The sequence below is a fragment of the Styela clava genome, chromosome 5 (assembly GCF_964204865.1).
Source record: "Styela clava chromosome 5, kaStyClav1.hap1.2, whole genome shotgun sequence".
Lineage (NCBI taxonomy): Eukaryota > Metazoa > Chordata > Ascidiacea > Stolidobranchia > Styelidae > Styela > Styela clava.
Window position 1 is genome coordinate 21,492,616 of NC_135254.1, and position 24,964 is coordinate 21,517,579.

Sequence of the window (24,964 nt, forward strand, 5' to 3'; positions counted from 1 at the left end):
ACTTTAACTTAAATAATCTCAAACAATCCGCTTCGCAGTTTTTGGCAGGTGTCGACAAATAAAATTGTAAATCCAAAACTCGTCATTGGACAATCAAGAAATTGAGTGATATACTTAGAGTTGTGTAGTGAAGCCCACACGAAACAGATGTTTTTAACGAGGCTATACAGTCATAGGCGAAGGCACCTCAAAATTTTAGAAAAGGCTAGCTAATACATAGAAATATACGAGATATTCTAGTGTTTTGTAAACAAACTCGCTTCCATTGCCGCAAACTTGTTGGTCAAATTGGACAAACGGGACGTAAACTTTTGATAAAGTTATAAAAAATATTGAATCATTTTGTAAAAATGGATTTCCAAATGCGATAATGTTGAAGTTCTGAAATTTCCAGAAATAAGATGTCAGAGCTGCTACAGTAAAAATAGTAAGCAGCCCAACTGCTTAGTCTAGGCTTAGTCATATTAATCTTTTTATTTTAAAATCCCGTTACTTTGCAGTTATTTCCAATTTATAGAATGCAGAATGCGAATAAGGAATATTCACGTTACGGGAATTTAGCTCATTCTATTTTATATACAAATGCTTATTTTTAGCACAGAATTAGAGATGTAAATAGTGAGAGATGTAATAATATAGTAGTATGTTTATTCATATAACTAAATCTAATTGTTTTTTTTTTATAGAAGGTAAAAATTAGGTACGTAGTGTGGTTACGTATTTACAGTAAAACCACGATGCGTACCATACACTTGTGTGGACTTTTCTTGTTGTTATGCCTTATCGAAGTCTCGAGCGGTCAAAGGTTGCGCGGACGAATACGCGGTTCTACATACAGGAGAGATATGAGAGAGGTTCCACCTGGATCTGCGTCTCTAGCATTTGTCTTTGACGTCACAGGTTCTATGTGGGATGACCTGGTACAAGTCATTGCCGGAGCAAAAAAGATTTTGGATACAACCCTTGGAAGACAAGAACAACCTCTGTTTGATTATATTCTTATCCCATTCCATGATCCAAGTGAGTTTTGTTGAATAACGACCTTTTTGATGTGCTAACAATATCAACTAGCCACGAACTATATAGAGCCACAAATTTCATAAAGTAGATATCATGTTAGAATTCATAAACATTTAAAAATGATTAGAACAGGATATATGTGAATGAAGAGGTTTGTCTCGTTGTACTGATGAACATGATTTATTGTGGTGTGCCTGACACGTATCACTCTAAGCGTTTACAAGAATCATCACGACCTTAAACTGTGTCCTCTTAGGATCATGATTAAGTGAAAAGCCTAAAACTAAATTCCAGGCCTGTCGTTGACTCAATCACCAAATATAATATCATTATTTAAAATAATATGAATAAGATGAACGAGTGTGCAGATGTTGTGTTTTAACAAATCCGATTTAAGTTTTGTTATTCTAACAAAATAGCTAACACGAAGCGATGTATAAAAACTGTAGTTTTAGTTTTGTGCTTTTAACTTCGATTCCTACTTATATAGGTACGTAAGGCTATGTCTACAGAGTTTAAAAACCGGCCGAACTGGCAATTCATACTGCACTTTATTGCGCGAGAAAGTATGTTTTTGAAATTTTATTGTATATATTACATATTCCTGGTATAACCGATAACCATCACAAAGTTTAACCTTCGCTTCATCTATGATAACAAACTTAATTGACCTTGAAGCGATAAATACAACAAATGTTACTTTCAGAGAAAAAATGAAAGCTATTGATCGTTTCAAATTCTTCGTCATGATCCAGATATTCTCACCTCCAAGTTGAAAAGTTTCTTTGAACATTTTGTAAAATAAAAGAGATTTAAAGTTCATTACGTGATAGTAACTAATCATATTCTCTACCGTTCTAGTTGTCGGACCTATCACAGTCACGTCGAATGGGGAATTGTTTCAGAAAAAATTGCGAGATCTTTTTGTCCAGGGAGGAGGAGATTGTCCAGAAATGAGTCTGACTGCGATCGAGTAAGATAATAATTAACCGTATCAGTTTAAAATGAAAATAAATCTTTTAAAAAAGGTTACAACTGGAACTGGGGATAAAAACGCGATGACTGTTAATCAGCCAAAATTGACCGAGGACCGTTTCATAAGGCGAGTTTTAGGTCATCGGGTAACGATTATAAAGTATTATCGAATTGTTCACTCTTTTACAAACGAGATGCTAAATTTTCTGAATGTTTGGAAGTATTTTATTCCAACCTATTCGTAGAATAACTATTATATGTGACAAGCGTGTAATTTTGTATTCAGTGAATATTGTAAATTCGAAGCGTTCAGCACTACGACCCGAAATTTATTCACTAATTTTTGAATGACATTCATTGGCCGTTCGTAAAATTACCATTATGGAATTACGCTTGAATCAGTATTGCCTAGAATGATACTTAGCGGTCAAAATAAATGTGACCGTCAACCAACTAAAACCGATTAACCAATTAATCGGTTAACCAATCCAACCAAGCTCTAGTTACCACAAGTCTCTCTCGTACAGTATTTCTATGGACATTCTAATTGATTTGCCTTTCGAGAGTGGAAATTCAAACTCATTCCCTTCAAATTTTGTTCAGACAAGCATTGGAACTTTCTCTTCCAAGCTCGTTCATCTATGTTTTCACCGACGCCAGCGCCAAAGATTATTATCGACTAAAGGATGTTTTGAGAGTAATTCAAAGAAAACAAAGTCAGGTATGATAGTCAAAATGGCGATAAAAGACGAAAACAATGAGTTTGTTCCCTTGTTTTATGTCCTGTCTTGCCAATAACGCAATGGTGCATAAAGCGCACAACATGAATTACAATGATGCTTTGTGATATATCCGAATGGAGACGTTGGTCAACAAGGGCATAGTTAGTCTACCTTGAATTCGCCAGTAAATTGGCTACCTGGCGTGTTTTTCTGGTACATACTGCACGGAGCACACAAAATCTTCAATTTCAATATAGTATAACATAGCAACATCAGTATACGCGCCGATTAAAAGTTTATTGAAATAAATTTCATTTTAGGTTGTGTTTGTCTTGACTGGTGATTGCAACAACAGGGATAGTCCGGGATACAAGGCATACGAAAAAATTGCTGCGACGAGTTCTGGACAAGTTTTCATCATAACGAAAAGTGACGTTTCCGAGGTAGATAATTTCAAATAATAGTTGGGACATAATGCCCATTTCCATAACCTCAACCAAGTTAAATCAAAGCATGTGTATACAACCATAGAAATAAATCGGAGCTCCAGAAATGTGTGTACCAATATGGATATATATTACTAATTTTGTTCACCTACCTTACATCAGGTTGTGTAAAGGGACGGAAACCTATGGGCATGGGGTATATTCACTTGGCTAACACAGACAGTCCCCGAACTCGTAATAGAACTAAAATACGGAAAATCGGAATAATATTATGGCCTAACCCTCACCTGGTAAACAAACTACAGGAGTACCAATAAAACAGTGCTATTCATATTAAAGTTTAATGATGATATCACGAATTCGTGACATAATGTTCATGCGCAATTATCTACCTGGCAACGACTGGTGTAATTCCCTTTTAGACTACGTCAATAATCTATTTCCAAACAGGTTGTCAAGTTTATCGAAGTATCTGTCCAAGCACACAAAGTCGTTCTCCTGGCCACAGATCACGATCAACCTGGAGACAGAACATGGGAAATTCCATTTGATCCGGAATTAAAAGAAGTAACCCTTTCTTTGAGCGGTCCAGGTAAGATAAAAACATATATATATATAGTTGACGTATATAGCAGAATGTTGTAAACCAGGGGTGTGCAACCTTTATTACATGAGGGCCAGATACAAGTAACTGGGTGAAGCCGCGGGCCGCACCTAGAAACTCTACCTACGATCTACGAAAGGCTCTGGACACGAAAAATGAAACTTACGGAAATTCTGCTCGTAAAAATATTGCTTCGGCTAACGTAAGATTGTTTACATACGAAAGGCCTAATAGCGAACACTTAAAAATGCGTGTAGTGATAATTGTTTATTTTAGGTTAATTTATTGCAGTGTCCAATTCGAATTATAAGAACACTGAATATGGCGCACATATCCTAGCGCCGCCGACACGTATTGATTTGAAACGTATTACAATTATTTCATTTTTTATCGTAATCGAAGGCACCCGTGTGCGTCGCGGCAATAAATTATCTGCCATCCCATTGGCCAGTTTGTTTCTCGCTGGTACGTACAATGTGTTGCTAGCAAAATTCAGTGAATAGACGATGATACGATGGAGAAAAAATAAAAAATTGAATTTCATTTTTGTACATTGCGTTATCCCTCAGCTGTCAAATTTTACCACGTCCTCTAACCTCCTCCGACGCCGTCCTCCCATTCTCTGCGGTCTTCGTTTAGCCTATAGAAGGGGTGGGCAACCTCTGGCACGCGTGCCAAAATCGACACGCGAGCCCATTTATTCGGCACGTGAGCGAGGCCTCAGAAACAAGATCATTCTTCTTCAGATAAAAAGTTTCAAGACTGTGAATTATCTGATGAAACTTGGTGTTCGTTTATTCAATATATATCGTTTGTTAAGAATCCGTTATTTATTCAAACTCTTTTTGTCCTTTCATGACATAAGTCTACAAAGAAATATATTATGATATGACGTAACAAATGAGTGAGCTCTCGAGAAATTTTTTCGAGAAGAGCGCAGCATTCATTTGGCTACATTCTTACATAATATAGTTCGTCTGTGCCACCCTTTTTCTTCATTTCTGCTTGATTTATGACGTTTTACAACTCATGTTGGTCACAGTTATTTGCTAACTTATTGTTATAAATTGACTTCGAAATAAATATAAGCGATTAGGGAAGGGAATACAAAAGAGAGGTGCAGAAAACGAACTATTCCGTGATTGGGATGCCATTGTCGAAAATTTTTTGTGTGTTTGAAACTTTGCAACCGCATTACTCTCCATCATTTCATCTACATATTATGCTTGTGAATCTCTGTTCTCAGTTATGAACTTTATTAGGTCTCGTACCAGAGGTAGCCTGAAATAAGAAACCAGTAGTTCTTGTATTTCTTTAAACGTTACAAAATAGAAAACCCAATGTAAAATCTCTATCAGCGGTAATGCAGCAGCAGAAGTATCACTGATATAGAATAAGAAAAGTAATCAAATCTATTTACGGACTGATATTTTCCCGAAAAGTGAATTTGTCTGTACATGTTTAAAAGGTTTATTATTGTGTATTTTGCTTTGAAAGTAGCAAATCGTGGTTTTTAATTTTGGTCGGCACGAAGGAGAATTTTGTCGTTAAATTTAGCCGATTTCGGCACGCGATCCGAAAAAGGTTGCCCACCCCTGGGCCCTATAGCCTAGTCGCCAACGCCAAAGGTAATCAAACATATCGTTCGTAGTTGTTCTTTGGTATATTTCTCTGTCCTTTCTTCTTTCCGTGTGTATCTTTTCTATTTATTATGCCGAAATCTAATTTTAACATGTATTTGTTACAAGTTTTAATCATTGTTATAATTTATACAAATATTATGTCCGAGTTCTGTGTGGGCTCAGAAAGGATTGGGGCATTTACAAGTAAAATGCATCTTTACTTACGGAATTTTCTACATACGAAGGGGCTTCCGGAACGAATTAATTTCGTAGGTGGAGTTATTGCAAGCACAAAAATTGTTTCTTTTTGTTATTGATCTTACGGCATAGTTAGAGGTTCTTTCAGAAATGTTGAGTTAAAACGTGTAAATTGAAAACTGCTATTCAAATTTACTGTCGCACCGACTTTGAACGAATTCAGTGAGAAAAACGTTTTCATAACATTGTGTATTTTGCAACAGGATTTTTCTAGCTAGTTTTGCTAAATGATAGTGGCACTCAGGTACTGGTATAGGCTTTGCCATGTAAAGGGGTTGGAATTGTGCATACGTTCCAGATAAACTAAACTAAAAACTCGTTTCGCGGGTACACCATTCAAAATTGGCACTTCTCCGCGGGCCGCACAATTTTCCTTGCGGGCCGCAGCTTGCACACCCCTGTTGTAAACAATGAATGTAACAAACAATACAATTTAAAAATTCATTTATTGACAAAGGTGAATGGCGTGGTGTTGTTTTTTGTTGTAATTTTCATAATCACAATTCAATGGTGGGACAGGCGATCAAATAAATAGCTTTCTCATTAATTAACATGCTTACAAATTACTCATTACTCAACGCGTATCTTTCTAAACTTTTTTTTAAATTTCAGACAGAAGACTTCGCTTATTCAACCCACACGGACACGAAATGACCGAACGAGATGGCCTTGAAACATTACTCGATCTTGAGACTGTTCTTATTCTCAATATAAAAAATGCATCTGCAGGTAAACATGACGCGCCCAATCATCCTATAATCTCATATGAGACAAAATGCCGAAAGCACAAGCCGAAAAACTTGTTAATATTACGGAAACTAGTATAGTTTGATTACTAAATTAACAAACAAAAACGTATTTATTATATATACAGAATATTTCTTTTCTCTAATTTATGTATTGGATATCACCTATGATTATAACGCGGACTCTTCACCATTTGACTCTCTCGTGCATATATTTAAAATATGCCTTCTCCCAAATTTTTGCATGATTCTGCGAAATCGCACTTCATGGACTAATTCGAAACAAGTTTGTGAGACTATTTACTGTTTTCACCAGTAGCTTTTGTTTTGTCATAGTCTTACTTACAGAACCCTAAACCATACGCTTCACTAGGTAACACAACTGCAACTTATAGGTAGATCGTGCACATTTAATCAGTAGATTAAATGTAAATGGAAAGGCTGGCATACATTTATGTAGTTTGTGCGTAAACAGAAAATGGTATTGCCGAATAGAGTTTTATGAATGGCCAACATGTTGCACTGATAAACGTATAGGTAAGCGTATTTTGACGTATTCTTTGATTTACAAACGATTTTCGTGGAACATAGTACAATATTCTTGCCAATGAGTGTAAAAACTTCCGCCATTGCGACAGGTTACTGGCGGGTGTCAGCATACAGCAGTGGGGAACATTCTCTTCGAGTGACTGGACTCAGCTCTCTCGATTTTCAAGCAAGATTTTCCAGACTTCCCACGTTGGATTGGTCTATCGCTGATTATCAACCGATAGCAGGTACTGTTCGCAATCGAATAATTTTCTGTTTAATGCTGCATTAAAACTATCGGACAGTTGGTTGTTCGCACAATCACCTCGTGTATAAAGTTTTTGCACCAGGGGCCAAAATTTTTGTCACCGGATGTGAGTGTGACCTAAAAAGTTACATTTTATGAACAATATTCATAGTGTTAAAAAAGTAAATGTGGAAAACAATAAGCCTCGTGCCAAAACTGACTTTAATCGCAATCTTAACAAATTTATTGAGCAATTTTTTAGGTAAAACGTCAAAATTCGGTTTTAGTTAGGTTGTGGCAGCATTTGGCAGGCCAGATTGAACTACTCAACGAGTCGTAGTTTGCCCATGTCAGATTTAGCTCAATTAATAGGGCAGCATGTAATAACATTACTACAAAAGTTTGAACGTAATTGTTGCTACCAATATCTATAAGTAAGTCAGTCGGCGATTGTTGTGAAGTAATATGAACCGCACGCTGCCTTGTTGGTGTAAATGGTGTAATTTCATCAATCAATGAGAACAAGTTATTCGTACGCCACGACGACAAAAATATATCAGATATACCGATATGGTGCTAAGATTTTATTTGATAAAATTCTTTTGCATCCAGATGCTGAAACCCATGTACTTTTGAATGCTACCGGTCTCCCGCCACCAGGAGAGTTCCGCGAGATATCTCTGAGAGATATAAGAGGGGATAATATTCAGGTACGTGAATTTCGTTTGATTTTCTAAACGAAATTTATATGTGGACGTATATTAGACAAAATATGGAATTTATCGAGGTCGTGAATTTCAAAAATAGCATGGATTATTCATGAGTAATTAGGATGTTAATTCTGGAACGTAACAACACTTGCTTGGACCTTTGAACACGTTTGGACGGGCGGGTTGAAGCAAACACAGGAACAACTGATATCGCACAACGCCTTCGGTGTTTTTAAGTTAATATGTTTTTACTCAACTTTTCATTGAATAGATTGTTAACCTTTATCACGCTCTCTCGTTTTCCCTCTAGGCAAATTGTTAAAGTAAAATTTGCCGTCAATTTTTTTTGTTCTATTTCTATAAGAATACGAATAGAGATCCAAAGGGTAAAAGGGCTCTCGAAGGAGTATAAAACAATTTTTAAGTTTTATCTAGAATTCGTATTATATAATTGTTGGTTAAGGCGAAACTGTAGTAATTAATTTATCATGTCTAAAAGTACTTAAATGCAATCATGTTTATACGATATCTATTTTATCAGGAAATCACACTCGATCCTCCACCAGATCCCGGAAACCCATATTTATATGCGGTTCGCCCTCTTCTCACTCCGTCTCAAGATTTTTATATTTATGTGCAAGGCGTAACACATGAAGGATACCCCTTTCAACGAACAACTAAAAACGCAATCTTGAACGTTGAACCAGGTTTGGACCCTAGTTTTGTCATGTATAAATCTGGGATAGTTTGACGTCAGTTCGTATCTGTTTTTTCGACCGAGACGACATGCTGTAGAGCAGTGGTTCTGAACCTTTTTCAGTTCGCGGACCGGTAAAATTTCAAAACGAATTTTGCGGACCGGCGGATCCTTAAAATTACCCAAAAATGTCATGAAAACAAAACATAATCAAAAGAATGCAATTACGACAAAAGTAGGCGGTGCAAAAAAAGGAAAATCCAATTTAATGAGAAATTTGCTGCTTTCTTTCCGATAGGATACGTGTTAAACAGACTAGGCACATGGGAAGTGGTACATTTTGGTGCTGGGAACAATAGTGAAACCTAGCTCCAAATAGTTCTTATCTTATTGCCCAATAAAGTCTCCCTCTCGTTTTTTGCTTGTTTCTGCGTGATCCCTTTCAACATTGCTGCAAGGTCGTTTCGGGGGATGTTATAAAGTTGAAATAACAGTCTCCTCCTCAGTCCTGTCAACACCACTAACTTTGTTTTCACCGGTGGGTTTCTTTTGAAATAACCAAATAATACTTTGCTGTTTGTTTGCCTCTATTTTACTATAAAACATCGCTAAATTATAGACCTACTGTCAAATTACGGAACGTACGAACTGCGAAGTTCTCAATCAGGTTCTAAAAGCGCTAAAGCGCTCCACAACTTTTTTTTCTATGTTGCTGCCCGCTCTAACGGAAAGTTTTACTTCACCGACCACTTTTATTAACATTTTAGTTTCAGAGGGTAAAATAAGTCGAGGGAGGATTGTCCAAAACAAGTCGAATATTCGAATACTTTTTCGGCAAAATTTTGAATAATTCCGAATGATAGCCACTTTTCGCCGTCAGCTGGGTGTTTCGTTTTCGAGGGAAATCTTCAAACGATTTTCAGCGCCTTTTCACTTATATTAATGACGATGAGATAGAATCGGAACCTCATCGTTTGTCAACTTCTGTGCGAGTGTACGCCGCATATGGTTGGGACATTTTTGCAGGGTTGCGTTATTTGCATTCCGCCATTGCCTTGCAAGGCTTCTTATTTACGCATTCATTCTCATTGCGTCGAAATTGTCAAAATCATGTGAAGCTGTAATTGTAATGATAGCGGCTAAATTGATGAAAGCGATTGGGATTATCACGGTGAAACAATTGATATCCTGCTAAACATTCGAATTAATTTTTAATTCTAAGACAAATACTAAAGAAATACGAATAATTTAGCAACAAGTTTGCGGCCCACTATGAGATGCTTAGCTGTTGAGAAACGCTGCCGTACTATGCGCTAACTCCTCCGTTATGACGCTAGCCGCATTTCTCAAGTCATAGACTTGACGAAAATACAGCCGTTCAGGGTTTGCAAATGGGCAGAGGACTTCTCACCAATTTTGGTATTTTGACGAATACCGGTACTACGAATCAATGAGAGTCAAAAAAAAAAAACACAAAATGAATGGACATGCCGTCAATACTTTGTATTTTGCAATTTGCTTATAATGTATTAATTTTGGAATATATTTGGCGGACCGGTAACAAGGTTGCTGCGGACCGGCGGTTGAGAACCACTGCTGTAGAGCAGTGGTAGGCAAACTGTGGGCCGCGGCGTAGACGCATACGATTTCTCATTACCTTCCTGCTGCCCACAACAACAGCCCTTTCGCAAAAGATAGCGTGACAATTGATGGGACGCAAACGCCAGCATCATTTTCATTGAACCTTGCAATCTTGTACAGCAAATACTTTTTTTTATTACTAATCAGTATATAAAATTAATACTACTATATTTTGGGAATGGATGAACATCTCTAGTAGGGTAAATGGAGAAATGAAACATTTATTTATCCTTTCCCAAAGAACAATACATATTGGTTAAAATTTATGAAAAATGGGGCCGACATTCAATTTTGGCCATACCGTCAATGAAATCTCCACCCCCCTCTACTTTTTATTGATATTACTTGATCTCAATATCGAATTGTCTCACATCCTGAATGTAAATTTAATGATGATTAATATTTTACTTTTAGGTATTTAATAACAAGTATTTTAGTTAGCGTTACCTAAAAAGTGTGTTAATTAGAAACAATCTTCCTTATTGCAAAGGAAAATACTAATTAATGCTAGTGAGCTCCAGATAATAACAACTTTTCTATATATCCGTTAGTTGCTCCCTCAGTGTACATGAAACCAACTCATCCAGCATATTTTGATTATCCTGCTGAAATACCTTGTGAAGTTTCAAGTTTGATTCCCTACCATGTGACATGGAGTAGAAAAGTGGATGGCAGATGGAGAGCAGTTGGAAGAAGAACCTTACATCAGTAAATACTATTTTGCGTAATGAATTACACTTGTGCGGGATGCGTCATTTTTTTCGAATTTACAAATCATTTAGTTCTAAATCAAATTTTCAAATTCCATATTTGTACTTACCGGTATCATATTTATACATCATAAATTTTTTTGTATGTGTTATTGATAGAGTCAGTTCTACAGTGTATTTGAATATACCTGAAATAACAGATGAATCAGAAGGAAGTTATAGATGTGTTGCTAACAATTCAAAAGGCCTTGATTATGGTGAAACGTTTTTGGATGTTGAAGGTTAGTGAACATCTTTCTAATTTAGTTTTAATAATAGTATATTATAATATGTCTTTTATATTAACCAATCAACTCAGTAAAGTAATATGATAGTTTTTATAAGTATACAAAATATACACCAATAATAGTAATGGAAACGCATATCTGTTAATTAGCAATTCATATAACCCCGTTCATTTGATATATCATTATTGTATAGAGAGACCGCCTTCTATCAGAGTTGATGGTAATGTCACAGTTGAACCTGGTAAACATGCGATTCTGACATGTCACATTAAAAGCAAGGTGAAGTTTACAGTTTCCTGGAGTAGATTGGATGGAAGAGCATTCGACATAACAAGGTATGTATGTTTTCAGTAAGTAAGTAAAACTGATGACATTCATTAGATGAAGAATTACAGTTTCATGTGACTCTATCATTTTTTGAAATAATTTAGAGTTAGAATGTTGTCAAATAATTCACTTGCTGTCACACGAGCTCGACCTGATGATGAAGGTGGATACAAATGTACTGCAAGAAACAAGGGTGGAACAGCAAACGATACTGTCTTTCTCACTGTTCAAGGCATGTTATTGATTATTCTATCTCATTTTTATTATCATTGTACATATTCTCAGTTGAATTAGATTTGTTGCTATCTCATTTGTACAATTTTATCAAAAAGACGGAGCTTTTCTTATGTATAACATCCATTTCATCCAGTTTCAAATTTTTACCTAATTAAAACCATATTTCAGCTGAACCTGAAGTATTAGTTCGGCCATTGAACCCTGTTCAATATGTTGTAAATCAGATTGTCTCACTCAGATGTATCGCGAATGGACATCCCGATCCTTCAATTGCTTGGCTGAATGGAACTGAGTTTATAAGTCAAGATAAACATGTGAAGTACATGGATTATTATTAATTTATTTTATTTCATTTATTGTTGCATCGTACCCAGAATTACTAGTTTAATCACATGGATTGGGGTAAGGCTACATACCACTCTTCATGCTAAGTTTACCATAAATTCAAACTTTCATTTTACATTATCACTGTCATAGATAAACCGAAGAACAATTTTTGGTTGGAATTATCAACCTACATCAAATGAACCTGATCTCATGACGAATTTGAGCTTATGAATATAAATTGAGCTTACATATCTTCAATATGCAGTATTTGTTGTTGATATTTGCAGCATGCTATTACTGCCTTTAAGCCTAAATTAGTAATGTATATGTGTTCTCAAGGCTCCAGGAATGACTCTGACTTTCGTCCAGCTCTGAATAAAAATAAGTCAATGCATCAAATGGAAAAGTTTTTTTTTTCTATTTTAGTTTATATTTCTTCAAATCCAAATTATTTGCCACTCTGTCCAATTAGTAATTAGTATGCCAGAAATAATACAATCTTCTTTAGGATTTTGTTCATCCCAAAACAATTATAGGATGGCAGGGGGCTTCATGAATTTTAATGACTGATAATTTGACACTCAATAATTTAAATATATCTTACACAAATAGAATTCGAAGAGGTGGCACAGAATTGCGATTTATCAAAGCTCAACAGGAGCATGCAGGAATTTATACTTGCCAAGCTACAAACAAAGCTGGTTCTGCAAGTGACACAGGACGTCTGATATACACAGGTGAAATATAAACATGATGTCATTGTTCAACTAATTATTAAACTAATTGTTCCTAACTAATATCCAACAAACTTTTTTACCTAACATTCATTTTGACGTTTTTGACTGAAAGTAACTAAAGTTTAGATTATCGCTCTTCTATTTATAGATATATTGCAGCATATAACAATGCAACTCTTATTTGTTTTCTGGTTTGTTTAATTTATAATAATGTAATAAATATGTGATGAGGATTTGTTCAGTAATAATGACAGTTTTGAATAAATTTACAGAATCACCTCATGTTAGTTTGGATGAAGATAGGAGACTTGTGCTGGAAGGACAATCAACAGAATTTAATTGTCATGTAACTGGTGAACCGAAACCAAGAATTGCGTGGTATTTCCTAGATGGCAACCAAATTGTTAATAATGAGAGACATCAGATATCAGTATGTTGTTTTTATTTTAAAGTTTAGCATGTGTACACTCACTTTGGGCCAAAAACTTTGGGCTTTCTTTTTTAATTTTTGAGAGTTAGTATGATATGGGTAAATGCACTTCTAATTAGTAATATATATTTTAATATTTGAAATATTAATATATAAGATAATTTGTCTAGTGTTCTTTAAAATCAATATCAAGTCCTATGTTAATCGTTATCTACAGACACCTCCTCGTCAGTAGTAAATCCACATATATTCATTTGCCGGCCTTTAAGCTACTTTGTTTTGTTGTATTAACCCAATTATGAACTTTGATCAAATAGGATGATGGAGTTCTGACTGTAAGAAATCTGCAGACATCTGATACTGGAGAATATACTTGTCAGGCAGTTAATACTGTAGGCAGAGACAGCGATGCAATATTTTTACAAGTTGGGACGATACCTAGAATTGTGCTTCCACCTATTGACACTGGAATTGATATTGGTATATACACAAAGTGATATTCCTTTTTAAATTTAATCCCTCGTTCTTTTTATATTTTTGTAAATATTTCATGATGTAGTGATGAGAAAAATAAACCTGACATTCAGTTTATAAGATTGCAAGCTCTTTTCATTTTACAGGTAATGCTGGTAAACTACCATGTGCTGCTGATGGTTATCCTGCTCCTGAAATTACTTGGTCAAAACTTATCGAATCTACAGAAGAAGAAGAAGACAATGGTGATGGTGTGATTGTTGGAGTATTCGAAATTGTGATTGGTCAAGAAAATGATAGAGTATACCACGATCTGAACAGCAATAGTCTTATCATCAAAAATATGGAAATGGAAGATGTTGGGTTGTATACTTGTTCTGCTGCAAATCAATTTGGCGGGGATGCAAAATCTGCTGAGGTTGACATTACAGGATTAGGTGAATAGAATAGAGTTTTATATTTTGCACATTTAGCTTTTTATTATTTCTGACAATGTTTGATTTTTCCACACATTGGTCAGAGACAGTTTGGTTCCCTGAATAAAATTAAATTTCCATGAGACAAATGGTTCAATACATTACAATACATACAAAGCATAATAACTTGTGAAGCTATATCAACATTACCAAGTGACTGGTTTTTTAGCATGATTGCATTTTAGCGGAACCACCAAAAAACTTTACGAAATAAAACTATTAATAGAAAAATTGTCAAGTTTTTAATAAATATTTTGCTTTTAGATTGTTGGCTGAATTTGTAAAAAAAACTACCGGTACATAATCATAAATTGAAAGAAAATGATTTTAATTGCTTTGCCTTTTTCCTTAAATGCAGTAAAGCCATGGATAACGTTAACTGAAGAAAGGCCCCATGTAATCATAGGCCAATCAATTGCATTGCCATGTCGTATCACATCTGGCAATCCAACTCCATCTCGACAATGGCGAAGAGACAGTAGAGTGTTTGATCCAACTGGTAGAATTTCAGTGAGTTTAATATTGCTTTACTTTTATAATCATTATTTTTTCCCACAAAACATGAAGTCACAAACTAAACGCAGTTAGAAATTCATTTTTATTTCTGTGTCATGCATTTTTATTTTTTAATTTATCCACATTCGATTCTTTTTAGGTCAGTCAAGAAGGAAGCGTTGTAATCACACAAGCTCAATCTAGTGATGCTGGAGAATATGTTTGCATTGCAAAAAATGTTGCTGGAGAGCATAGTACAAATACTATGTTGGATGTTTGGGGTTAGCTTTAACTTTGAAATATAAAAGTCCAAAGTTTAATATTCATTTGTGAAGTCTATTTCACAACAAAATAGGACTTAGTTTAAAAAAATATAAAGAGCGATTGCAAAGTTTAAACAATGGCAAGATCAAAGGTTGTTTGAACATATACTATCTATTCAACTTTGTTCTCTAGGTTGTTGAAAATATTTCAAAACTGCTGATTTATTGTTATTGGATTTTGTTCAAATTTTCTGGGATTAACAATGAATATTTGTTAAGCAAAATGTGATCTACAACTATTTCATACAATTAGATGGAATGATAAAATGAATAGAATTTTTAAAATGATTTGTAGAATTTTTTGTGTTATTACAATTTAAGTCATTTTTTGGATGCTCCAGAAGTATGTGTACCAATATGTAGGTAACTAATTTCGTTCGCCTTCTTTACATCAAGTTGTGTAAAGGGACCGAAGCCTATGGGCAGGGGGTATATTCACTTGGTTAACAAAGACAGTCACCGAAATTGTAATAGAACTAAAATAAAGAATCGAAATTCGGAATAAAATAATGGTCTAACCCTATCCTGCTGCACATGCTATGGGAGTACCGTTTTTAGTATATTGTGTCTACATTGTCAGTTTGGCTTATAAATAACGTCACGTATAAAGAAATGATAGTTGTGTTTATTCAAGATATCAAACTGTTTTATTTCTGTTGTTTATAGTTCCACCATCAATCTCTACGCCTGAAACGGACTACACTACCATAGAAGAAAGATCTATCACACTTAGATGTGAAACTTCAGGCAATCCAGTACCTACTGTGCAGTGGACTAAAGCAGGTGTAAGAGGTCCACTTCGGTACCTTCCTGATTACAGAGTACTAAGAGATTATAGTCTAGTGATTTCTTCACCCTCACCAGAACATTCCGGTGACTATACTTGCACTGCAACCAATGCTGCTGGAACTGATTCGATGGACGCTCATTTGATTGTTTACTGTAGGTTACATTTTTTACTATACTTGCTTATATGAATTGGATGACTAAACACACTCGGTTGATATTTTATTAAGAATACATATACTGTAATTCCATATGGCTTGGAAATGAGAAGAGATGAAATGTTTTATTCTTGATTAAGCAGTATTTCTGTTTTTCTATAAAAATACCATAATACGGGTATCTAAAATTGAAGCGCAGTATTTTTTATCATATAATGCCAAAACGTTTAATATTCATTTTTCTTTTTGTAGGAATTTTTGATAACATGTTTCTTTTTAGATAAACCTCGTACTAGGGATGGCTCATTGGATCTCTACACAGTCGTACAAGGTGATTCTATCACACTCGATTGTCCAGTTACTAAAAGTAACCCACCACCAACATTTAGTTGGTCATTTGAAGGAATTGACATCACTCATCGCACAGGACAATATGAGATATCAGATGATGGAAAGTTGAGGATTTTTTCCGCTCAAGTGTCTGATGATGGTTAGTTTACCCATCTTTTCTTTTTTGTATCCAGATTTCGATTATTTTCTCAACTAAACTTTATTTGAATATTTTCCGCTGCAAGATATTTTCTACATTTACTGCGGATTATATTATATATTTATCCATATTGAAACATTTTGATGTTTCACACGTATGACATGGCACTGTAAGAAGGCTTTCTAGCATTATTCTTGATATTCAATTTTAACTTAACTGTAACTTTTATAACATAACATAACAAAACTTAGATATTCATCAAATAAAATGTTGGTAGTCACTATTTTGATAGTTTCAATTTTACTAGAAAAATATCTTTTTTAATACAAGTTTTCTCACATTATTGTCGCAAGACACAAAAAAATAACCATGTAATAAGTTCTATATTATTTTATATTCAGGTCAATATACATGCACAGCAGTCAACGAAGCAGGTTCAGTATCTCATAAAATGTCTTTAGTTGTTCAAGTTCCCCCGCGAATCCTTAGAGGACCATCTATAATCAGGGTAAGTTTTTTTCAACATTTCTGAGGTTTTCAGGTCGTCATTCTGAAACTTGCTTCATGTAAGAAGGCCACTTAGACATAGTTTTAAAAGGATCAGATCTTTTGGATCCAGTATGGCCTATCTTGGAATGTTTATTCTAATGGAATAGCCAGGACTTCGAGCATTAATTTAAAGTAATTCGAAGTTGAATATCTTAGAGAGATTTTTCAATTGAGTCTAATTTATTACTTCATGGCTGAGGTGTCAAACTTTAGCTGAATGACACGGGTCTATGATGGGAACACAGTTAAGTGAAAATAATATTTAATTGCATTGAGGAATATAGTTGATGTTGAAAAATTATTTGGCTTAATATTCCCTATTTTTGAGTAGTAGTTAAACTGATACTGAGTATATCTTATATTAGGGTCTAGAGGGTGAAGATATTGGTTTGAGATGTGAAGCTACAGGAATTCCATTGCCAAAAATAAGATGGAGGAAAAATGATGTTGAAGTAACTAGTACTGGACGTCTCTCATTAACACATTCTCAAAGTAAGTTTTTTATGGATGTACCCATACCGGACATGGATGTTCACAAGCCGAGAGGCCATGGTTTGCCATATAATTAAGCCATCTTCTCAGCTTTCCTCTTTCCTCCTCCCAAGATAAATATGTAAATCCTATCATATCCTAATATTTGATATATATATATGTGAGTCTGTTTGCTAGTACTGTAGAAATATTGGTTGAAATAAAGGTTGAAATATTGGTTGAAATAAAGGTTGAAATATTTGTAATGCAAATGTTTTTTTTATTAGCAAAAGTGGCCCTAATATCAATTGAACAAGAGCTGTTGTTTGCTGCAGCATTAGTCTGCAAATTGGCATTTCATTTTTTGCAATATCTGAGAGATATTGTGCTACATATTCGTCCTCGATCAAAAAATGATTTGCTGAAGTAAGACAGAGAGGGCTGAACATTTAAGTGAAATCAATAGGTTTCATCTACGATACTAATAAAAAAGATATGAGCGATCCATATGCATGCGCCAGTCTATCAGAAAATCCAAATAGTGGAATGGACTTGGTTCAATAGGCTAATATAATGTATTTACAAATGAATATGCTATGTATGTACCAAAATATATATTTTTTGTGTTCTTGAGTAGTTTTATTTTTTCAGCTGAATATTCTGCATCCAGTGAAATTATTATACATCCTGCAAGATTGACTGATGACGGAGATTTCATTTGTATTGCAAGAAATGTTGCTGGACGAGACACATCAATAACTAGTCTTGATGTTCAGAAGCGACCTACCATTCAAGATCCAGGATTTGGAAGAGATCTTACTCCATCAAAGGGAACTCATGTCACAATTCCTTGTGTTGCATATGGGGATCCATCTCCCACCATCAGGTTATTTTACTTCATCAAAAATAGTTTGTTTACATTAGTCATTTGATGGACATACTTATACGTTAATTCCTTCTCTACCTTACATGAATTGAGTTGTTTATATTTTGTAAAATGAGTTGCACAATTGTAATCATTTAAGCGGAAGTTATGAAAATAAAAATATATATTTTTTACTATTTACTTTTTGTATCCACAAAATTCAATAACATATTACTGTTACCAACAATTATCTATGAATAGATAACTAATATAGCCAAGTATTTTGTTTCATCTTTGTTCTTTCAACTTGAACATCACTTAACCTGCACATGAAAATATTTATAAATCATATCACATTGCAGCTGTTGTATGGATGGTTATTAAAATTTTTGTCATAGATGGTTCCATAATGGGGAAGAGCTCACTGGTGATGAACTTGATATTGACATTGCAAGTAATGGAAGTTTGCTGTTATATTCTGTTGATGGTGATGACAGTGGTTCATACAAATGCGAAGCTGAAAATAACCTGGGTAAAGTTGACATCGAAACAAAAATTACGGTCTACGGTAAGATATTTTTATTTCAGTTATTTCAATGATAAAGTAAAAATTTTGTATAGAAGTGGATTTTTTATATTTATGTCGCCCAATCATATTGCAAACCATTGCTTTTTGTCTCGCTACCGGTTTTATTCCTTTCAAATGCATGAAGTTGAAGTTTGCCTGAACTGAATGTACTCTCACTACTGTATCATACTAGTTTTGTGTAGACGAATCTCTGAGACCTCTTTAGTGGTTGCCATTAAACAGAAAGGTCTATAATTAAGTATATATTCATATAAAAATATATTGATCTCATATTTCAAATCAAGTCTAGTTTTGTTATACAAAAATTTGTGGATTGCTTATTATTTTTAAATCATTATGAAGTTGGATATTTTTATGACTATATTCTCGACTTTACATAGAAAATATTGATTATGGTAAAACATATTCGAACCTTTTGCAGAACCGCCAGAGATTACTGATGCAGGTGACACCACAAGATTATGGGTTTTTGAAGGACAATCTGTATCAATGTTTTGTTATGCAACTGCTGTACCAAAGCCAACAATTACTTGGTATAAAGTAGAATCATCAGACAGGGTAGATATTTTTAATGTATCTCATTTATTTCACTTGAATTGTTATAAAAATCATTATTCAAGAATACATTCGGTTCATAACAAGGTACAGTCAGTAGATCTTCTCATCTCTTTTATGTTGATTCCCACAATTAATGTTTCAACTTTTTCAAAATCGAAATTGCAAATATAAATATGTATTAGGAAAATAAATTTTGCTCATCTAATCTTAATAGCGACCATTATTTTCAAGCATTTTCTGATCTGTCACTCAGAATTTCAGCTCATTTTGTTGCATTGTTTAGATTCTGAATAATGAAGTAGACCACATCAATATATTGGGAGATGGAGATATCTTAAACATCACCCGAGCAAGAGTATCTGATACAGGAAGATACTATTGTGCTGCAGCTAATGTTGAAGGAAAATCATACAAAGTATGAATTTTTATTTTAAATTATTAGTAAAGCAAATAGTCTGCCTTATTCAAACAAAAGCCTCATTCCTCAAATATGGAAAAATTTATAAAATGATTTGTTAAAATGTTAGTAAGACCTTTCTTGCTTTCTGCAATGTTTTCTATAAGAATCACATTGATTAATTTCTTAATAGCTACTCCATAAGCAGTTTAAAAATATACAGATCTTTGCTCTGGTACAATTAGACAAAAATTATTTTATTTTGATTTTTAAAAACTGTGTTTGTCTATATCAAGATGTGTGTTTTTTAGTTGATGTGTGAATATGATATATTGATGATATTTGCAAATATGAATTAAATAATATAACCTTGCAAATTATTTTTGCTCTTCAGTTCTATGAATTAGACGTTTATGTCCTTCCTTCCATTGATGGCAGTGATGAAGTTGACAGGAGTAAAGTTATTCTTGGTAACGATTTTACTCTAGAATGTCCTGTCACTGGAATTCCATTTCCAACTATACGGTGGTTCAAAGGTACAGTTTATTTAAAATCTTTTCTAGGAGACAAAAATAACAGAATAGTATTGCATACTTGTTACTTATAGATTTTAATCGGTAAGTATGTTGATAGGTATTCGTCTGTCTGTTTGTCTGTTAGATGCACGCGATATCTCACGAAAGCGAGATTGAATCTGCTCCAGATTTTGCATGTGCATTCATCATATGTCGTACCAGAAGCCTATTGATTTTGGATGAATTATGTCGTATAATTAGCGAGTTATTAATTAATTAGTGATGGGACACAAGGTGTCACTATGTAGTAAGAGCGCTGTTTTGGGGGATCCCCTAACTTTCAATCGATAAGTCTTCGGTCTCTGATCGATATTCTCGTTTTATTTATTCAAGGATTGCATGAAATATCTGTTGAAGATGAAGGAATGTTGATTGATAATCGTGGACAATCTTTGACTGTTCTTAACAGTGAACTTGAACATGATGGAGAATACACTTGTGTGGCTGATAATGCTGTTGGTGAAGCTGACAAAGATTTTGATGTTTCAATTCTTGGTAAATGTTTATTTCAACAGTTAATAGTATGTTAGACCAATGTCTCGGTCCAAATTGTCAACTTAGTTCGAGTATGGGATGATTTTCATAACTAGTTCCTCATCTCTGATGAAGGGAATTGGATGATGCAAATATCTGTAATGAATAATTCCGAGAACCAATCTGGGTGGGGAAAAGTCGAGAAACTCTCTTTTACATAATTATCATATATGAAATCTTTTGAATTCACATTCAATGGAAAGCACTCTAACCATAAAATAAAAATAAATAAATAGTAATGACAGATTTATAAGGTTTTTTATGTTTTTCTAATTGCAAATCCCTTGACTTAACTTTTGTATTCAACCAGTAGAATCAACTAGAACTAACTTTATTAGATTTTAATTCTTGTGTTTTCATAATTTTGTTAAAACGGTTACCGGTACTTACCGGTTAGTAAAATATTTTGTAAAATAGCAGCATATTTCACAGCATATTAATGGAATCTTTCATTAAAATGTAAAGCATTCAAATCTATTTTTCAACACTTTTTCTGTATTTTTTAGTTCCACCAACTATTGCTGGTGATGACATGACACACACCATTCAAGTTACAAGATATCTAGCTATTGAATGCAGGTACTATTTATTTATTGTTGATGAAAACTAACCAATAGAATGAATATACTTTATAGATTTAATAGCCATTACATTCCTCTGATAATCTTTTATTTCTGGATCTGTATTTCTTTTGAATGTGTATAAAACCAAAAAATGGTTTATCTGATATTTCGAATAGAAGCTATGAAGCACAATCGCTTTTCTTGGAATTATATTCTTGCATCCATTATTTCCTTTTCACAAATTTAAACTTTTTAAGGATGTTTTATGTTCGAGATCTTTCTTGGCAAGACTATACTATAATTACTATAAGTTCCTTCAACTGGATTTTGCTTTGATGTTAAATGATTTATAATAATAAATGATTGACTGACTGTTATATTTCATATAATCTTCAGGGCATCTGGCATCCCAAAACCAACACTTTCTTGGTACAAAGATGGACGAACAGTTGCTATCATAAATAACGATCTTGAAGAAGGTCCTCAAACCCTTGACAATGGACGCTATTTGGAATTTTCAAGAATTCGGGTTGAAGATGAAGGAGTTTATAAATGCGTAGCAACTAATGAAGCTGGATCAGATGATAAAACACACACTGTCAATGTACAAGGTGACTATAACATCCTGAAACAATAATAATATATCTGATTTCGTATTGAGTTGGTTTAAGAACGGTGCGGAAAATTCTATTCACGTATATGCTATATATTGGATATTTTGAAATTTTATGCATTTTATGCATTTAATCGAGGCAAAATTGTGAGCTCCATAGATTAGAATTGGACTCTATCAAACTAAACGATTGATACTCTGTGTTTATTTATTTGTATTTGTGCTTTCATATTTATATTTGTTTTGGTTGACGAATCAATAAATCTCTCTCGATCTTTCTCTCTGATTGGTTGATTTCCTATTAGTCCTAATATTTGTCACATCCCAGATATATTTGTATGAAGTAGTAAACTCAAGATGAAAGAGTAATTATTATTCAAATATTGCATGCAAAATAATATAAGTTTGGCAATCAGATGACAGCGACTGTGATGCATGAAAAATATCAAACATGGACTATTTAATCTTGTGTACTGGTTTACAATATCAAACTCATTTTCAGTACCTCCAAAGTTTTCTGGTGATGATATACCTGCAAATGTATCAGTGGTTGAAGGAGAAGATATTACTTTGACATGTTATGCCAGTGGAGATCCACCACCTACTATAACTTGGCTCAAAAATGGTGTTTTAATCAAAGATGGAGGACGATTCTCTATATCAGATAGTGGAACATTTTTGACAATAAATAGTATGGATTTATTTTAAAGCAAAAAGGAATTTTGCTGGAAAGCAAAGTTGTAAGAATTAATCAAGACATTAATTTTGCCATTAATTGAGAAAAGAAGAACTTTAAATATTGTAAACACGAAAACATATGGATTTCACACTTTTATATTTTATACTATTTTTTGTATTAGATGCTGCACAATCAGACCGAGGACAGTACACATGCAGAGCGACTAATGATGTGGGTGTTATAACACAGAACCAATTTCTTGATGTGTTGGTTCCACCACGTATAAGTGGCAACAATGAAAATATTGTCATTGAAAAAGGAGATCCTGTGGCACTTGATTGTGTGATTTCTGGAAATCCAAAACCTAAAATAAGGTTTGTTTTTTTACCAAAATTATATGATTTTCTCTTTCCTTCAATTGTTTTTATTATTATATCAAAGAGAAGGTCATTTAATACTGTTATTTAACTGCGAAATTTGGAACGTTGCAAAAAAAAAAATTTAATATTGAATCAAAGTAATGACCATATTTTGATGTTTCAATTTTTTTAGTTCACATTGTTCTGCTATTCATATCTTATTGGATAACTAAACTTTATGAGTAGATGGCGAGACTTATGGTAGTTGACATCAATAAAACGCTTTCGTTTGGGTACACCCGTAGTATGTGTACCAGGTTCGGGTTAGGACCTAATTTTATTCTGATTTTCCTTATTTTAGTCCTATTAAGAGTTCGGGGTCTGTCTGTGTTATCCAAGTGAATATACCCCTTGCCCATAGGCTTCAGTCCCTTTACACAATTTGATTTAGAGTAGGAAAACAAAATTAGTTACCTCCATATTGGTACATATACTTCTGGAGCACCCTAGTTTGTCTTTTAAAATCATCTGAAAAACTGAAATGACAGTAATTTCATTGACTTTTGAAATGCTTGTGGCTACAAATAGAACAAAATGCATGATATCTATGCATCGTTTTTGTATACGGTATATCATTTTGATTATATCAACATTTGCAGATGGGAAAAAGATGGCCTACCAGTTTTGGCAAATGATCGAATCAGTTTCGATTTTGATAAACAGAGACTAATTATCAGAAATTCAGATGAAACTGATACTGCAAATTATACTTGTACTGCCAGTAACATTATTGGATCAGATTCAAAAGGCTTTAAACTTGATGTGCATGGTTGGTATATACTTCAATATTTTTAGATATGGAAATTGATATTATATAAGTAATGTCTTCTTCATTACACAAGATTTAATTTCTATGATTCTTTTATAGTTCCACCTGTTGTAAGGCCTTTTGATCAAGATGTTTATGAGGTTATTGAAGGAGAGAAAATTCAAATTACATGTGTAGTCAGTGGAATACCTCAACCAATAGTTAGATGGTTAAGAGATGGAAGTGTGATTGCAAGATCAAAATATTTCAAGGTTGGATATTATGTTGTTGGGATTTATTTGAAATTAATTTGGTATGGGATTAGTTAGCCAGTTATTTGTTTTCGGAAGCATGGACTTGATGGTGGAGGAAGCTGTAACCGACCAGCGGTTACGTGAACCACCCTATGGTGGCGAGGAGTCCAGCATCCTCTCGCACATCATCATTCCTGCATGGGATTCGAACCTACGAACCCACGAAGGGTAATCAGAGATGCGTTGGCGAGCGAATTTCTAATGCTTAGCACGATGCGCCACACCGCCGAGGATCTGATAAGTGGAACAAAATTTAATTTTAAAGTTATTCCACACACACAAAGCATATATTTATTAATATTTAATATTAATATTCACTTCTGAGGATAACATGCATTTTCATTATATTTTTGTGTTGCAACAAAGCACATAATCATTCTTGATATTCTTTATTTATAAGAGAGCTAGACTAGAAACACTAATAATATTGTGCCGATTCGAATGCACCATGAAACTCAATTTTATTGGATATATACCTATTTAATGTTTTATCTAATATAGGCACATAATATGAATAATAGTTCATCTAATGCAATTTTCAGCAATTAAGATTTATTTAGTTTGAATTAACAAATAGATTAAAATTTTATACAAATTTCAAAATATGATCATTTTGC

General features: G+C 34.0%; 1 protein-coding gene across 1 annotated transcript in view; it reads left to right on the plus strand.

The window, feature by feature from the left end:
• Nucleotides 1–690: 690 nt before the first annotated feature.
• LOC120343965 (hemicentin-1-like) overlaps nucleotides 691–24,964 on the plus strand; it is a 67,915-nt gene continuing 43,641 nt past the window's right edge. Inside the window, exons 1-36 of the mRNA XM_039413016.2 lie at nucleotides 691–1,020; nucleotides 1,882–1,993; nucleotides 2,599–2,716; nucleotides 3,038–3,160; nucleotides 3,614–3,755; nucleotides 6,260–6,376; nucleotides 7,032–7,169; nucleotides 7,781–7,878; nucleotides 8,420–8,585; nucleotides 10,768–10,924; nucleotides 11,086–11,207; nucleotides 11,407–11,548; nucleotides 11,645–11,772; nucleotides 11,946–12,096; nucleotides 12,717–12,841; nucleotides 13,114–13,271; nucleotides 13,589–13,751; nucleotides 13,892–14,182; nucleotides 14,580–14,731; nucleotides 14,877–14,997; nucleotides 15,706–15,981; nucleotides 16,264–16,473; nucleotides 16,875–16,981; nucleotides 17,388–17,514; nucleotides 18,145–18,379; nucleotides 18,757–18,926; nucleotides 19,369–19,505; nucleotides 19,789–19,920; nucleotides 20,297–20,438; nucleotides 20,811–20,972; nucleotides 21,518–21,590; nucleotides 21,971–22,185; nucleotides 22,690–22,878; nucleotides 23,048–23,240; nucleotides 23,885–24,054; nucleotides 24,154–24,305. Of these exons, the coding sequence (XP_039268950.2) occupies nucleotides 738–1,020; nucleotides 1,882–1,993; nucleotides 2,599–2,716; nucleotides 3,038–3,160; nucleotides 3,614–3,755; nucleotides 6,260–6,376; nucleotides 7,032–7,169; nucleotides 7,781–7,878; nucleotides 8,420–8,585; nucleotides 10,768–10,924; nucleotides 11,086–11,207; nucleotides 11,407–11,548; nucleotides 11,645–11,772; nucleotides 11,946–12,096; nucleotides 12,717–12,841; nucleotides 13,114–13,271; nucleotides 13,589–13,751; nucleotides 13,892–14,182; nucleotides 14,580–14,731; nucleotides 14,877–14,997; nucleotides 15,706–15,981; nucleotides 16,264–16,473; nucleotides 16,875–16,981; nucleotides 17,388–17,514; nucleotides 18,145–18,379; nucleotides 18,757–18,926; nucleotides 19,369–19,505; nucleotides 19,789–19,920; nucleotides 20,297–20,438; nucleotides 20,811–20,972; nucleotides 21,518–21,590; nucleotides 21,971–22,185; nucleotides 22,690–22,878; nucleotides 23,048–23,240; nucleotides 23,885–24,054; nucleotides 24,154–24,305 (5,697 nt within the window). The 5' untranslated portion in view covers nucleotides 691–737. The remainder of the gene's footprint in view (nucleotides 1,021–1,881; nucleotides 1,994–2,598; nucleotides 2,717–3,037; nucleotides 3,161–3,613; nucleotides 3,756–6,259; nucleotides 6,377–7,031; nucleotides 7,170–7,780; nucleotides 7,879–8,419; nucleotides 8,586–10,767; nucleotides 10,925–11,085; nucleotides 11,208–11,406; nucleotides 11,549–11,644; nucleotides 11,773–11,945; nucleotides 12,097–12,716; nucleotides 12,842–13,113; nucleotides 13,272–13,588; nucleotides 13,752–13,891; nucleotides 14,183–14,579; nucleotides 14,732–14,876; nucleotides 14,998–15,705; nucleotides 15,982–16,263; nucleotides 16,474–16,874; nucleotides 16,982–17,387; nucleotides 17,515–18,144; nucleotides 18,380–18,756; nucleotides 18,927–19,368; nucleotides 19,506–19,788; nucleotides 19,921–20,296; nucleotides 20,439–20,810; nucleotides 20,973–21,517; nucleotides 21,591–21,970; nucleotides 22,186–22,689; nucleotides 22,879–23,047; nucleotides 23,241–23,884; nucleotides 24,055–24,153; nucleotides 24,306–24,964) is intronic.